Genomic DNA, 14,694 nt, shown 5'->3' with positions numbered 1-14,694 from the left:
CACTTTCCCCTCCACATAACTTGGTAGCTCCAGCTCCCCGTTGCTTCCTACACGGTTCAACATCTGTTTGAAATATCCTTCCCACACCTTCAATACTGCGCCCCTCTCTGTCACTCGCCTCCCACCTCCATCCTTAATGTTACGTGTTCCTCCCCCAACCCTGGTTACGGTGCACCTCAGAGTCTCGAGAGGGAACACGGCAGAAAGATTTATTTTAAGTGTTCCAATAAACCATGGTAAAACCACACCAATGCAATTGTAGAACCAAACAAGTAACTGTATTAATAACTCTCACATATGCAACAATAACTTCTTTCTTTTTTTTTCTTTTTTTTATACAAGATCAAGGCTCGTGAAAGAGCGAACATTAATCACACAGAAAGACAAACCGACACAGAAAACAAATAACATCGGGAGCGGTAGACAAGATGGGGATAGAGGGGGAAGGACACAAACACAACTTTTGAGAGCAGGGACCGAGAGACGTGGAGACATCGAGAGATGTGGGAGGGAGAGCGCTTTGGGGGGGGGGGAGGCATGGGAAGGGGGGGTGAGAGAGGTATAAAACATATGGACACTGACAGGACTTCCAGGAAAGAAGTTGGAATTTCAAACAAGGTGGATCTGGGGTGAATTAGTGGGGGTAGAAAAGATCAAGGTTTTGGATGGGGGAAGATAAGAGATGGTGGTGAACAGCTGTTTTAAAGACCTGGAAGGAGGAGTGGGATTGAATGGAGTGTGGGAGTTTGTTCCAGAGGCGGGAGAAAAGAGGAATGAAAGAGTGAAGGTGAGCAGAGAGCCGAGATTTCGGCAGTTTAACCATCAGAGGGTTGCTGGCAGATCTTGTGCGACCTGTAGGAATATTTGGGGGACAGAGCACAGAGAGAGCTGGGGGAGCAAGGCCGGAGAGGAGTCGGTAGAAGACAGAAAGACCACCTACCTGCCTGCGGTGAGTGAGTGAAAGGCCCTCAGAGATAGCTTCATCGCGGGAGATTCCAATGATTTTGAAAGCTTTGGATTCAACAGCGTGAAGCCAAGCCAGGTGTGAGGCAGGAGCACCAGCCCATAGGGGAGAACAGTATTCCATTGAGCTGCGGATGAAAGCCTTGTATGTGGTGAGGAGCTCAGGTGTGCCGAGGAAGGACTTCGCACGACGGAGGATGCCCAGTCGGCGACTGGCTTTGGAGGCCAGCTTGGAAATGTGGTTTTCCCAAGAAAGATCATGGCAGATAGTGAGACCCAAAAGCTTGAGCGACAGAACTTCTTGGAGAGGATTGTTGAGAAAGTAGATGGGAGGGTTGTCCAGTCGATCTTTTCGGAGAGACATAGTAAGAGAGTGAGATTTGTCAGGATTGAAAGACATGTTCCACTTGTTTGACCAGTCTGTGATTTTGTCCAGGTCTTCAGAGAGTGAGGAGGCTGCAGACTGCCGATCTGAGGGAAGAGGAATGGAGCGGCAGAGAGTGGAGTCATCAGCAAAGAGATAGAGAGGATTTTCCAGAGAGTCGGAGAGATCATTGATAAAGACCAGAAAAAGCACAGGGTCCAGCACACTGCCTTGGGGAACTCCAGCCTGAACAGGAAGGGGAGATGAGAGAAATCCATTCAGGGCCACACGTTGACTACGACCAGAGAGGAAGTCTGCAAGCCATGCATGGAGATTTCCATGGATACCATAGGAGGAGAGTTTGGTGAGCAGAGCTGGGTGCCAGACCGTATCGAAGGCACGTGATATGTCAAGGGAGACAGCTCTGATTTCCTGTTTGGCATTGAGGACCTCCATCCATTGTTGAGACAGCAGAAGCAGCATGTCCAGAGTAGAGTGACCTGGTCTGAAACCAAATTGATGATCAGAGATCAAGCCATTGGAGAAGAGGAAAGATTTCATATCCGAAGCAATGATGGATTCCATGACTTTGCTGATAATTGGGAGCAGGCTGATTGGTCTGTAGTTGCAAGGATCTGTTTTTGCACCTTTTTTGTGTAAAGCGGTAATGTTAGCTGATTTCCAGGATGCTGGCAGATGACCTTGAGCAAAAGATAGGGTGAAAAGAACAGAGAGAGGGTGAGATAGAGCGGCAGAGCAGGATTTTAGGACCCGTGGGCTTATGCCGTCTGGTCCAGTTGCAGAATCAGAGTCGAGGTTTGACAAAAACTCCTCCACCTTGTCAGGAGAGAAGGACACAGAGTTCAGGAGCAGTTGGGTTCGACTGGGAAAGGTGGGAACAGAGAGAGATGGGTTTGGGACTAAGGATTTTGAGGCAAACACAGAGTTGAGGCATTCGGGCCTCAACTCTGGCCCGAATGCCTCAACTCTGTTAGTCGAGTTCAGGAGTGGAGGGGCAAGGGGGGGGGTTGGAGGGGAGGGGCAAGGGGGGGGGGTTGGAGGGGAGGGGCAAGGGGGGAGTTCAGGAGTGGAGGGGCAAGGGGGGCGTTTAGGAGTGGAGGGGCAAGGGGGGAGTTTAGGAGTGCAGGTGCAAGGGGGGGGATTTGGAGGGGAGGGGCAAGAGGGGAGTTTAGAAAGTGGATGATTAATGAAAGACGAACATTGATAACAAATTGGGTTTGTTGTGATTTTCAAGTTGGCAATCCGATTCAGAACGATGGAGGAGGGGTGGAATGAATGTGAATTTAGTCCATGTTTTGAGGGAGACGTATAAGAGATTGAATTTCTTTTTTTTGACGTGGAATGAGTTGGAGAGGAAATTGAGAAAAGCCTTTTAAATAGGAAGAAAAACAGCGTGTTGTAATATACCACTGAATAAAACACTGAAAGGGAAAGGTTAAACATATTTAAATAATATTGAAACAGAACCGTAAACAATCTTATATGCACAAAATACCAATGGGGGGAGGGCCGAGAGGGACCACCATGAGTCACGTGAACAGGGCAAAAGGTGGATGGCAAGGAGATAATGGGAGCGGGGCGAACAGCACACCTGGACAGAAAGTACAGGATGAGACAGCAGCACACGTGGAGAAAGGAAAATAAATGGGTTTTTTTGGTTTTTTTTGGGGGGGGGGGGGGGGGGATTTAAAACGTTAGACAAAGAGTATTATGTTCGGGGTAGAAGGGAAAAAATTAAGAGCCAAGCAAAACACGAAGTAGGGGACTTAAGTTAACAAACACCGACGGGGGTACAACAAGGCCGCACACGTGGAGCAGAACACGATTAATTAATTACGAGTTACAGGAAATTCAAACCAAAACTAACTATAAACACACAATAACGCATGGACGATAAAATAACGAGTTGAAATTTGACAAACACACGAATGAAAAAATAACCGCTTTGGATGCCCGGAGAGAAACCAAGCCTCAAGGTCGGAAGCTTCAACAACTAGGCCGCGTGGCATGAAATACTCGACTATTTTTTTACAGGTAGTGAGAAGTCGATATGGGAATTGAGCCGATATGTAAACCAACGGCGATCCACTCGATGATGTCGATATGGGAATTGAGCCGATATGTGGCCATCCTATTCCTCGCCATGAGCTCCATCAGCTCTTGACCCTTTCTATTCCTCATTCCCCAAACAAATTTACCAACACATTCCCCTTCACCTGGCTCTGCTACTCCGACATGCCCGTTAAAGTCCCCCGCAATGCACAGCATCACCTCCATCTTAACAATTCCCATAATACTCTCTAGTGCGTCCCTGGATTCCTGCTTCTCCGTCCTAGACCTTCCCGTTTGTGACCCATATACCGACATAACACACCATTTGCTTCTGAACCACCACCCATGCCATAACTATCCGTCCCTCCCATCTTTCTACTCTGACCACCGACTTGCTGCTCTCATCTGAAACTATTATTCCCACACCATCCCTCCTTCCATCCCCACCTGCAATTGCATGTAACATCTTGTATCCTCCTACCAACCTCCTCACCCTGTCCCCTTTCTATCTGGTCTCCTGCACACATAACACTTCCAACCTCCTCTCTGCGTCATCTCCACCACCTCAACCCCTCTCACCCCCCATTGATCCCACCTTCAAACTACCTAGTCGAACCTCGCTTCTGAACGTCTGCCTGCCTGGCGGAGCTAGTACCATCTTGATTAGTTTGGGACACTCAGGTCATCAATCATCAGCGCTGCCCTGGCTGACCTGCTGGACCTCCTACTCCAGCAAACACACACACTCTTTTTATTTTAACTTGAGAATCACAAATGCTGGAATTTTGAGTGTCCATTTTATTGTCTGCTTTATCCACATACTAGGAAAGCCAGTCATCAGCTGGGACGCCTCACAAGCGAGACTCGTTCCAAGGTGGATCTTGGGCGGAAGATGGTGCCAGCTCTAGTGCCACCTCACCTGATGTGTGCACAGGTAAACAGCACCATTTAGCAAGGTTGTCAAAGGGAAATTTTCGTTTTCTTAATTTAACTTTTGATTCTTATTCCTTGGCTTCTCATTTCAAGTCAAATAGCAGAATTCCACTCAATTACAGCACATTCAGAGTATTCACATCCCTTGACTTTTCACATTTTGTTATGTTACGGCCTGAATTTAAAATGGATTAAATTGAGATTTTTATGTCACTGATCCACATGAAATACCCCATAATGTTAAAGTGAAACAGGGTATGTATCAGCTTTACACATCTGGATTTGGGGAGTTTCTCCCATTCTTCCTTGCAGGTTTGCTCAAGCTCTGTCAAGTTGGATGGGGAGCATCGGTGAACAGCAATCTTCAATTATTTTCACAGATTCTCAATGGGCTTCAAGTCTGGGCAAACAAACTGGGCCACTCAAAGACTTTCACATTCATTGTCCTGTTGGAACGTAAATCTTCACCTTAGTCTAAGGTCTTTTGAACTCTGCCAAAATGAGCACTGTCACTGTAAGAATAGTGTTACATGGGTGATGGAGCTGTGCTCGGTTTCTGCCAGAGGCTGTGAAAGACTCAAATGAGTAGCGCTTTGCATTCAGGCCAGAGTTCAATTTTCATCTCATCAGACCACAGAATATTTTACTTCGTGCTCAGTCTTTCACGTTCCTTTTTGGAAATTCCAGACGTGCTGTCATGTGCCTTTTTCTCAGGAGTGGCTTCCGTCTGACCACTCTCCCATAAAGCCTAGATTTGTGAATTTCTGCCGAGATTGTTGTCCTTCCGGCACATTCTCCTATCTCAGCCGAGAAACTCTGTAGTTCTGTCAGAGTGGTCATTGGGTTCTTGGTCACCTCCCTGACCAAGGTTCTTCTTGCCCGGTTGCTCAATTTGGTCGGACGGCCAGCTCTAGGAAGTCTCGGTAGTTCCATATTCTTTCCATCTCCTAATGATGGAGCTCACTGTGCTCTTGGGAACTTTCAACACTGGAAATGGTTTTAAACCCTTCCCAGATCTTCGCCTTCTCACAATTCTTCTATCTTGGAGTTCTATGGACAGTTCTTTGCACTTCATGGTAGAGTTTCTGCTCTGACCCGCATTGTCAAATGTGGGACCGAAAAGAGAAAGGTGCGTTTCTTTCTAAATCATGTCCAATCAATTGAATTGGCCACAGGTGGACTCCAATTGAGTTGTGGAGACATCTCAAGGATGATCAAAGGAAATTGGATGCACCTGAGCTGAATTTGAAGCGTCATAGCAAAGGGGTTGAGAATACCTATTGACTCAATTAACTTTTCAGCTCTTATTTTTAAAACTAATTTGTAGTTAAATTCTAAAAACAAAAATTCCACTTTGATATTATGGGTTATGTGTTGATCAGGCCAAAAAAAAAAATCTCAATTCAATCCATTTTAAATTCAGACTGTAACAACAAAATGTGAAAAGTCAAGGGGTGTGAATACTTTCTGAAGGCACTGTATATGCCAAGGGTGTGGTAAGGGTTTTTGAAGTTTGAATCAGGTGTTACAGCACCCAAATAGAAATGCCGACCCTCCTCACTATGTTAACGAGGTCACATTGAACATATTTACTTATCGCTGACTCTTCTTGCAGAAAGACTCAAACGAGCTTTGGCGGAAGGAGAAGCAGAGAGCCTGCACCTTTACCACAAGTGAAAAAGATTCAGATGTGAAGTTTGGAACAATGCTGTTGGCGTTCATATCAGAGTTTGAAGATGGAATTATTTTTACCTTATTTAATTAAGTCTCTCCTTATTTTATGGCCACAGAAACGCGGGCGTCACTGCTTGGCATACCTTGCCCTCCCCTTTTCTTCCTTACTCACTGCGAGTCAGTTCAGGAAGTTGTGAAGTTCATGTGTCCACAGCATTGTAGAGATTTCTGAGTATGGGTGGGAAATGGGAGACATGCACTTAAAGCAACGAGAAAGTGAATTTGGTGGCAATACTTAATGATTATCAACTGGTGCACTTTTAGAACTGATTTACTCATCAGGCTGAGCATTCGACATGAGACATGAAGCAAAGAAAGCAGCAGGTGAAAAAGAACTGTGTAATATTGGTGTTTTATTCATTACAGTGTCTACCTGCACCGTGCAAAGTGCCATTGCATGGATGGGGTTAGCAATGTTCAACGTCGTGTCCATTTCTGTAATAGCACATCGTCGTTTCAACATCATTTTGGAGAGAAGTCAACAAAAGCCTCTCTGCTACACTACTATCTCACTGTGTACAATTTGTAGGCCTAATAGCATTTGCAGATTTCTGTCTGGATGAAACTTCGTTGGCATATTTTGAATATCATTGTTAAAGAGCTCTTTTGAAGAGCTGACAATTTAGGAGTAATCTTTGATGCCATTTGCAACACTTTGTGGTGTTCCTGTAATGGGAGCCTGAGTGGCAGACTTAACTCTCAGACTCTAGACTCATCTAGAGTCTCACGGCCGAGTTGGCTATGCGACTTTCCCATCTGTTGTGTGTGGACACCTCAACACCCTTTGTGGGTTTAACGTGCACAATCTCAAAATGGATTTTGGGTTTCTCCTTGAGCATTCAATAATAGACGAGCAGGCATTGGCTTATGGTTCCAGTCTCTTCTCCATCATCATTCTGCTCCTTAAAGCATGGTCCACAAACTGTTGACGTCGCTTTGCGGATCCGATGCACAGCCAGCCGTAGCTCCAATGGTTGTGACTCCACTTCATTCGACGGCACATAACCCAAGGCAGAACACGAGGTGGAATTTGTTGAGGTGTTGGAATGTTTCATTTATTTCTCCCCTATCGTCGTCTTTGGATGAAAGTACGATTACAGATGTGGGACCTTCTTCACAAGTCTCATTCCAAAGCTCCCCTTTGCGATGGAAGAGTTCGGTGGAGTCCACTCTTCACCTCATTGACCAGGAGCGATGCTGATCATGCGTCAAGTATCTACAGCTTGCAATGTTTGTGCGGTTCTCTCGCCACAACTTGGTAACTGGATGGTAACATGCAAGAAGCTTTAGTAATACTAATGGATTTAATGTAAATTAACAGATCATAATAAAAGCATTCCTTTTATTCTCCAACACGAGATGAACACCAATTATAATTTATAGCATCACCATTTGGTTTAAACACTAATTTTGAACCTGGATACAAATTGCATTCTTGCGATTTGCAGGTCAAATGCCACTTTGTACCAGGTAACCGTTCACCAATAGTCCTCCTTCCTCCACTCAGATCCCCACCAGCATCATGCAGTTCCCAAGTTGCAGCGCCATGCTGTGGCTACGTGCAGTCGTTTATCGCTGTCTGTGCTACCACTGCAAGATAGTCGTGCTGGTTCTGCTTGTGTTCATGTACATATTGTAAATTGGTTGTGGTCAAGTGTGTGAACACGGCTTTTTCTGGTTGTACATAGAGATGTTTGTGTGACGGGCATATAGGTCATTGGTTGTAATAATTGTTCAGAAAAAAAGATGTTACCTCGACTTTTGCCCACAGCAGGAGGAGGTTGACAAAACTTGGCAAAATCCCTTTAACAAGTAGAGCAATTGGAATCTATACAGTCTGCTAATGCAAGTTATTTTTCTCCACCTGGGGCTTAATGCATAAGGGATAAAACAAACCAAGGGGTCATTAATTAGGAAAGCAAGATTTTTATGTTCTGGTCCATGAGTTGAACCTTTATTGCATTAAGAAAAGGTTTGTAATAAATGAATTAAAAAAACTTTGCCATCTTCTTGTCTCTGTGTATCTCAACAAAAAGTGACCAGTCTTTCATAAAAATTTGGTAGCATTTTAACTGGTGGGTGGGGAGAATAAGATTTTTGAAGGAATTTACGCAACCACCATTTTGATACATTTCCGGTGACAGGATCGGCATGGTCTCCGCAATTTAACATCAAGACCCTGTCCCCTAATGTTGTAACCCAAATTTGGTACTGGTGGGTCGGGAGAAGAAGGTTTTTGAAGGAAGTTATGTGACTTTCCAAAAAATTGACTAAGTCGGCCATTTTAACATACTTCTGGTCACGTGATCAGCATGGCCTCCCCAATTTACCATCCCTACCCTGGCCTAATGTTGTAACCCCAATTTGTTAGCATTCTGACTGGTTGGTCTGGAGAAAGATTTTTGAAGGAATTTACTAAGTCCACCATTTTGACCTACTTAAAGTCATGTGACTGGAACGAGCTTTGCAATCCCCATTACCAGTTAGAAGCGGAACCTTGCTGCCAAATTTCAGCCCAATCAGCCTAGCGGTTTCACCGGAGAAGACGAAATAGGATACAGACGGTGCACGATGACATTACCTTTTTTGGAATTCCAATTCCAGATAAGCTAGTAAGAAGAAGAAGAAGAAGAAGAAGAACAAACACCAGAATCAGTACAGTTGTTACCAGCCAGAATGGCTTTGTCCCCCAAATAAAAACACATCAAAAAGCAGAACATGAGATGTACAAATTCACTTTTTGCCTCTTTATTGCACACATTGACGAAACATGACCAAATTCGATTCGCCGAAAGTGAAACGTCGACTTAACCCCAAAATTATTAAAAATTCCATTGTCTATCAAAATGCACGATTGCTTAAAAACAGGTCCTTGGTATAAATTTGCCACAGTATGCCTAAAACTAAGCTGGCAAAAACCAAAGGAGAATTCCATAAAAATTTGTCGCTTCTGGGGTCAAACGTGTGCAGGCTTTATCCTCGAGAGGCAGCTCAAGGTGTATTGCTGATTAGCTTTCTTGGTGACATCTGCGAAACAGTGGGGTGAAAAACAATCAGGAAGGAGGCAAGCTGGGACACACATTCAGAGGGGCGCAAGCAAGCCATGCAGCTATCTTTTGTTAAATGGATGGATCGTAAAGTGACAACCAAAATCAAACCCAAAATACCGGCACACACACAGCTAGCATTAAACAGCAAGGCAATGCATTTTGCCAATGAGAATAAATAAATAAAAATTGCCGAACCAGATAAAATGGGGTTTGATCCGATGGCATCTCCCATCATTCCACAGTGCTTGGCTCGGTGTTAGGAGCAGACAAAGCTACAGCCGGAGAATCTCCCTGAGAGCAGCACAAGGAGGGGAGGAGAGCTCGTGAATCCAGTAATAGCTACTGGGTCGGAGTGATGAGCTTATTACATACTCTGCTGTTTTGAAAACCCTAAAACCACTGCGTAATCACTGACTTTTTTTTTTGCCAAGATCCCGATGTAGTATGAAATCCAGGTGCTATCCCAGAAAATCCCAGGAGGGTCAAGAGCGTAATCCTTTCAAATATTACGCGTAGCGATTCAAACAGCCTTATTTCGTTTGTACTATTTTTGCATTCTTTTGCTGGAGCTGACCCATTATGATTGAATGAATGAATGATCGTGTTAAGGCCATTTTTCCCTGCTAGAGCAGGGGTTAGCCTTGCGGGCCCCATGACAATCATGGTGCCCTGTTTGAGGCAATGTTTTTATGGCCGGATGCCCTTCCTGACGCCAACCCTTGGTCGCCTCTTACGATGCGCAGGGATACGGTGCACCTATTCTAAACCGGGGTACACACCGGAATCATTCATCCCAGCAAGCTGGTACTCAATTTGCCAACCTCGGAAGGATGACAGGCTGAGTCAACCCCCCTGGCGTTAATTCAGCGATCGACCGGGATTCGAACCCAGGATCCTAGGATCCCAAGCCGGCACCCTAACCACTTAGCCAACACCAGGCTCTGACCCATTATGATTGATGCGTTAAATTTAAATGGACATGCCGGCAGGAAAATCCATCCACCACACCATACCGACAACCACCTCCACGCCATCACACAGACCAGTGTTTCGTTCAAGCAGTTGTATCTTTAAAAAAGAAGCCAGATGTAACAAGGAAGATGACACGAGTGTGTCTGGAGGGTAATTGGGGGAGGGAGTGGGGTGAAATCGGCACCATAGACACAGCTAAACCAGCCGGATCATAACATCAAACCTGACTGAATCAGCCAAACCATAACCACAATCCTGGCTGAACCAGCCTCTCCATACCACAAACCTGGCAAAACTGGCATTCCCCTTACCGCAAACCCGGCTGAAGCAGCCTAACCATAAACAAACACCCAGCTGAACAAGCCTAAGCATAATCACAAACCCGGCTGAGCCTAAGTTACTATAAACAGGCTGCACTAGCCTTCAACAATTATGGCAAACTGCATCGCATCAGCCTTTCACAATAAACTGGGCTGAACCAGCCTTTTCCACAAATCTGACTGAATTAGCCTTTCCATACCTGGCTTCCATCTTTGCCAGAACTCTCTTGAGCCTGGGGTTGGCGGCGTGAGCCCTGCGGACGGCGCTGGTAGTACGGGCGACGGTAACCTCCACGTCCTTGTCCTCCGGTCAGGTCGCCACTACCTCGGCTCTGGTTCTGGTTCTCCTTATCATCTTCTCCTTCTGAAGAGGCTACCTGTTGAGGCCGTGGTCGGAAAGGGCCCCTAGGTGAGGAATCGTTGGAAAAGTGATTCAAATGGTCAACGGGAATAAAATGGTCCAATAAACACACAAAAAGAGACAAACCTACATTGATGCATGCAAGGTATCAAACACAATGCTCTTCAGGTAAAAATGTGGGAAGGGATATGTTAAAAAAGGCAAATTAAAAACCACCATAGCTCAGTGGCATTATGGTTAGAGCATCAACTCAAAATCTGGAAGGTCAGCGCTGCTGATAGTGTCTTTCCAGGCAACTTTGCACAAATGTCCTCAGTCCTACGTGTTCAACAATATGAACGAAATGTCGCCCGAGGTCGAGTCTGCTCTTTTCCCTTTTGATTTGGAATCCACAAGGTAGGGTGCAGCATGATCTGTTGTGTTGGCTACGACATGTTTTTTGAACAATGGATAATCCCAACTGCCTTAAACTGAAAGCACGAGCACACACCAACCTGGCTGCGCTGGTCTACTTTTGACATGCATAATACCCAAACAACCTGTGATCCCAAACGAACTTTGTTGTGTTCATATTGGATATTTAAGAGACCTTTTAGAGGGTGAGTTTCATGACCATGTGTCCTTCGCTGTCCATATGGGGCAAAGGTAAAAAAAAAGAAAAAAAAAAGATACCATAAAGTAATCCATGACTTTCCTTTTTTGAAGAATTCAGCGCTTTTTGCCCAGAACACAAAATATTCTTTTTTTTTAAAGAGGTTAAATTATAATACAAAAATCAGCTCTCTACGACAACTAGAACCCGAGATATGGCCTTCTGAAGTTGTAAAGATCCCACAAAAGCCCCAAAGTACAGAGACCTCTCATCTCAGAAAACACAAATGCGGAAGATACAATTGGGATTGTGGAACCGTTATTTAAGGGAACAAAATTGACATGTCTCAAGAAAATGGGAGCCTTTGCTTGGTGTGATCAGTATTTGACACTTCCCCTTCAGAACTTCCACGTAAACAGTGGGAATCCCCACACTGGCTAATCTCAAGTTGTTTGCTTTGAAAAGGAGAGGGAATCCAAATAAATGGAGGCTAAAAGGAAGAGCAACTGGCAGTGCTTCCATAGTAATTTCATAGGAAAAACTGATTTCATAGGAAAAGAAAGAGAAAATATCCAAGCTCTGCACATTTATAAGCAATTTCATCAGCTGAATTGAAAAACTAACTGATACATCTGCAAACTGACCTACGATATCCCTGATTGTAGCGGCGAGGTGGCGGACGTGTGCTCTGGTCATTACCCTCGACAGCATCAAGTCCGACTTCCTCCTGAAAACAAGTGCACAGACAAAAAAAAGCCAAGTGAAAACAAAACACAAGAAAAACACCCTACTAAAATTAATTAATTAGAAAAAACACAAGTAAAAAAAAAAAAGATTCATTAAATAAACTGTGGTTAACAATAACTAAATAATGTAGGTGATGACAACAGCATTGTGCATAGCTGAAAGTGTACCCTTCCCTTCCACCTTCTTTCACATATTCCCCCTCTACCCTCTACTACCACTTCCTCTACCCTCTTCCTAACCCCACTTTTTCTTTACCGTCCTTCCCTTCTTCCTCCTACAATTCTTCATCCTCCACGTCCTCCTCCTTTCCCCTACCTCAAATGATGTACAGGTTGGGTATTTGAAACTGAGCAATTGCAGAAAGAGCTATGCAGCAACTTTCTACGGTGGACCAACTATTTCAGGATTCTTAAAAACACAATTTCAAATTTCATACTGAAAATTTATATGTGAAAATATTGTTGCGGATATGAGGACTGTATTTTTTTTTGATTGTGTGTATTATTATTATTGCTTGAGTCTGCGCCTCCTGCCTCCGGAGCTGTGTAAAGGTCAAAGGGCGTCCCATAATTAGTCCATAAAGCATCCACACCACAGCTAATCATAGAATACCCCTGTTCGATAGCTTATATCTTATTATGTGTTTTAGGGTAAGGCTGTGTCTCCCATTAATTGAAATACTCCATTGCACCAGTGAAAGAGATAGATTCCCTTCATTCCCATTCCCAAAACTTCCATTTCCCCTTTCGTCTTTGCCAGGCCTCGAGTGCCATTGCCAATTACCTCCCTTCCAATTGCCGCCATTGACCACGAGGTAGGGTCGGAGAAGAAAGGCGTGTCTCCACCTCGTCATAGAGGGGAGGAGTGAGTCAGCCCCACTCAACCAACCACGAACAAGGGGTTGGACTTGGAGAGGGTGTGGAGAGAAACATCGAGGAGGTTCGCGAAGGTTGAGGGGCGGGGCCTATATAACCCGCAGGCAGGGCGTTCCCAAGGCAGAAGAGAGATGAGATTTTACAGAGAGAGGAGAGGGAGTCCAAGGAGTTGAGTCCGAGAGAAGTCCAGAGTTGAGCTGCAGATCGAGCCACCGAAACTGCACTTACTGCAGCTCGAGCCACCGCAACTGCATTCACTGCAGCTGGAGCCACCGAAACTGCAGCCACAGCAACGTGAGGCCTGGACGGCAGTTTGGAGCAGGGCCGCGAAGGAGCGGCGGCTGCCCACGAGTCGATCGGCTGCAGGACCAATTGGACCTCCCTATCCCGCCAGCCATCCATCTCCCGCCAGTCCTATCATCATTCCCCGCGTGAGTCTGTCCTTGTTTGTTCTGTCCCCGGGGTTAATTAAGACTGTAGGTAAGCTAGCGTTGCACTGTGTATCTAATCTCGTCTGTAAATAAACGTGACTGCTTTCTTCCTACTTATATGTGTAAATAATAAATCCAATTACTCTTCTGTACGTCTTCTTCCTCTTTGTATTCGGTCGCTTTAGAGTTTTCCCGATTGAATAGCGGTGGTGCGATCCGGCCAAAGTTTGGGGCAAATCGGGTATTCATCAGGGAAGCACTGTTCGGTCGCGGTAATACCACCGCTCGGTCAAAATAACATCTTAACCGCGTCCGTAACAATATAATCAAATCAATCGCATTAGAGCATGGTTAATTAATATTTTTTGGAGAGGGTGATGAATGATGAAATTTTCTAATTGCTCAAGCATTAACTGATTAAAACTAAATATTTCTGAAAAGGGCAAGACAGAAGAGCTTTATTATTTCTGTTGCATGAGAAGACCGAAGAAAACAGCTTGTGAATAATCTCATCAATCAAAGATGTGTGGAATTTTGTAACAGAGGCAAAGTGCACTGTAGCCTCTCACTGCCTCCTCAGAAGTTGGAGGTACAATCTTCACAGCATTGAATACATTGTCCAATTCATTTGGACGTTCCTTGGTGCTTTCCAAAACGGCCATGTCTGTCTTTATAACACTTCAAGATTTATTGGTGCGACGTTTCCGGAACCAGTGTATTTGCTTTTCCCCCTTCTTTTCTGTTCATCAAATCAAAGCATCCAGTTCCTCGGCCTCGTTTAATTTATCTGGCGTTTCCGTTTCATTAACCGTTTGATCCTCACTGGCTTTCCTTGACCTCATTCTCATTACCGGATTTGGAAGAAGCGAATGTAAATGTCTTTGCCTGTCTTGGAAATTTCATTCCGAGATGGATGTGGGAGCAGAGTTGTCTTCCAAGAGTGAGCTGCACAGTGCATTCAGAAAGTATTCAGACCCCTTCACTTTTTTCACATTTTGTTATGTTGCAGCCTTATGCTGAAATCGTTTAAATTCATTTTTTCCCTCATCAATCTACACTCAATACCCCATAATGACAAAGAGAAAACAGGATTTTATAAATTTTGCAAATTTATGAAAAAGAAAAAACTGAAATATCACATTGACATAACTACAGGGGTCCCAGCCACTTTGATTGACAAAATAATAGGAAAAATAGGAATTCTGATCACAAAAAATAGGAGTTTAATAGGAAAAAACTAGGAAGTAATAGCACAGATTTCAGCATTGGAACAACATCG

The 14,694-nt window shown here is 44.6% G+C and overlaps 2 protein-coding genes across 25 annotated transcripts in view; one reads left to right on the top strand and one right to left on the bottom strand.

Annotated features, from left to right (window-relative positions):
• The window catches only part of RAP1GAP (RAP1 GTPase activating protein), a 572,300-nt gene extending 564,226 nt beyond the window's left edge, over window positions 1-8,074 (top strand). For all 23 annotated transcript variants that reach the window (XM_078780052.1, XM_078780046.1, XM_068120452.2 and 20 more), the window contains 2 exons: window positions 4,226-4,334; window positions 5,949-8,074. In XM_078780052.1, the coding sequence (XP_078636178.1) occupies window positions 4,226-4,334; window positions 5,949-6,010 (171 nt within the window). In that variant the 3' untranslated portion in view covers window positions 6,011-8,074. The remainder of the gene's footprint in view (window positions 1-4,225; window positions 4,335-5,948) is intronic.
• A 725-nt stretch (window positions 8,075-8,799) lies between these two features.
• The window catches only part of LOC137430009 (Y-box-binding protein 3), a 67,772-nt gene continuing 61,877 nt past the window's right edge, over window positions 8,800-14,694 (bottom strand). Inside the window, exons 7-10 of one of the 2 annotated variants that reach the window (XM_068120464.2) lie at window positions 12,007-12,089; window positions 10,610-10,814; window positions 9,313-9,408; window positions 8,800-9,094 (exon numbers count right to left, since the gene is read on the bottom strand). In XM_068120464.2, the coding sequence (XP_067976565.1) occupies window positions 9,349-9,408; window positions 10,610-10,814; window positions 12,007-12,089 (348 nt within the window). In that variant the 3' untranslated portion in view covers window positions 8,800-9,094; window positions 9,313-9,348. The remainder of the gene's footprint in view (window positions 9,095-9,312; window positions 9,409-10,609; window positions 10,815-12,006; window positions 12,090-14,694) is intronic. The other variant, XM_068120465.2, reaches the window with a different exon arrangement.

The sequence above is a fragment of the Myxine glutinosa genome, chromosome 6, assembly GCF_964187855.1.
Source record: "Myxine glutinosa chromosome 6, kmMyxGlut1.1, whole genome shotgun sequence".
Classification (NCBI taxonomy): domain Eukaryota; kingdom Metazoa; phylum Chordata; class Myxini; order Myxiniformes; family Myxinidae; genus Myxine; species Myxine glutinosa.
The sequence above is the reverse complement of the archived record's forward strand: the minus strand, read 5'-3'. Positions and strand labels throughout refer to the sequence as shown.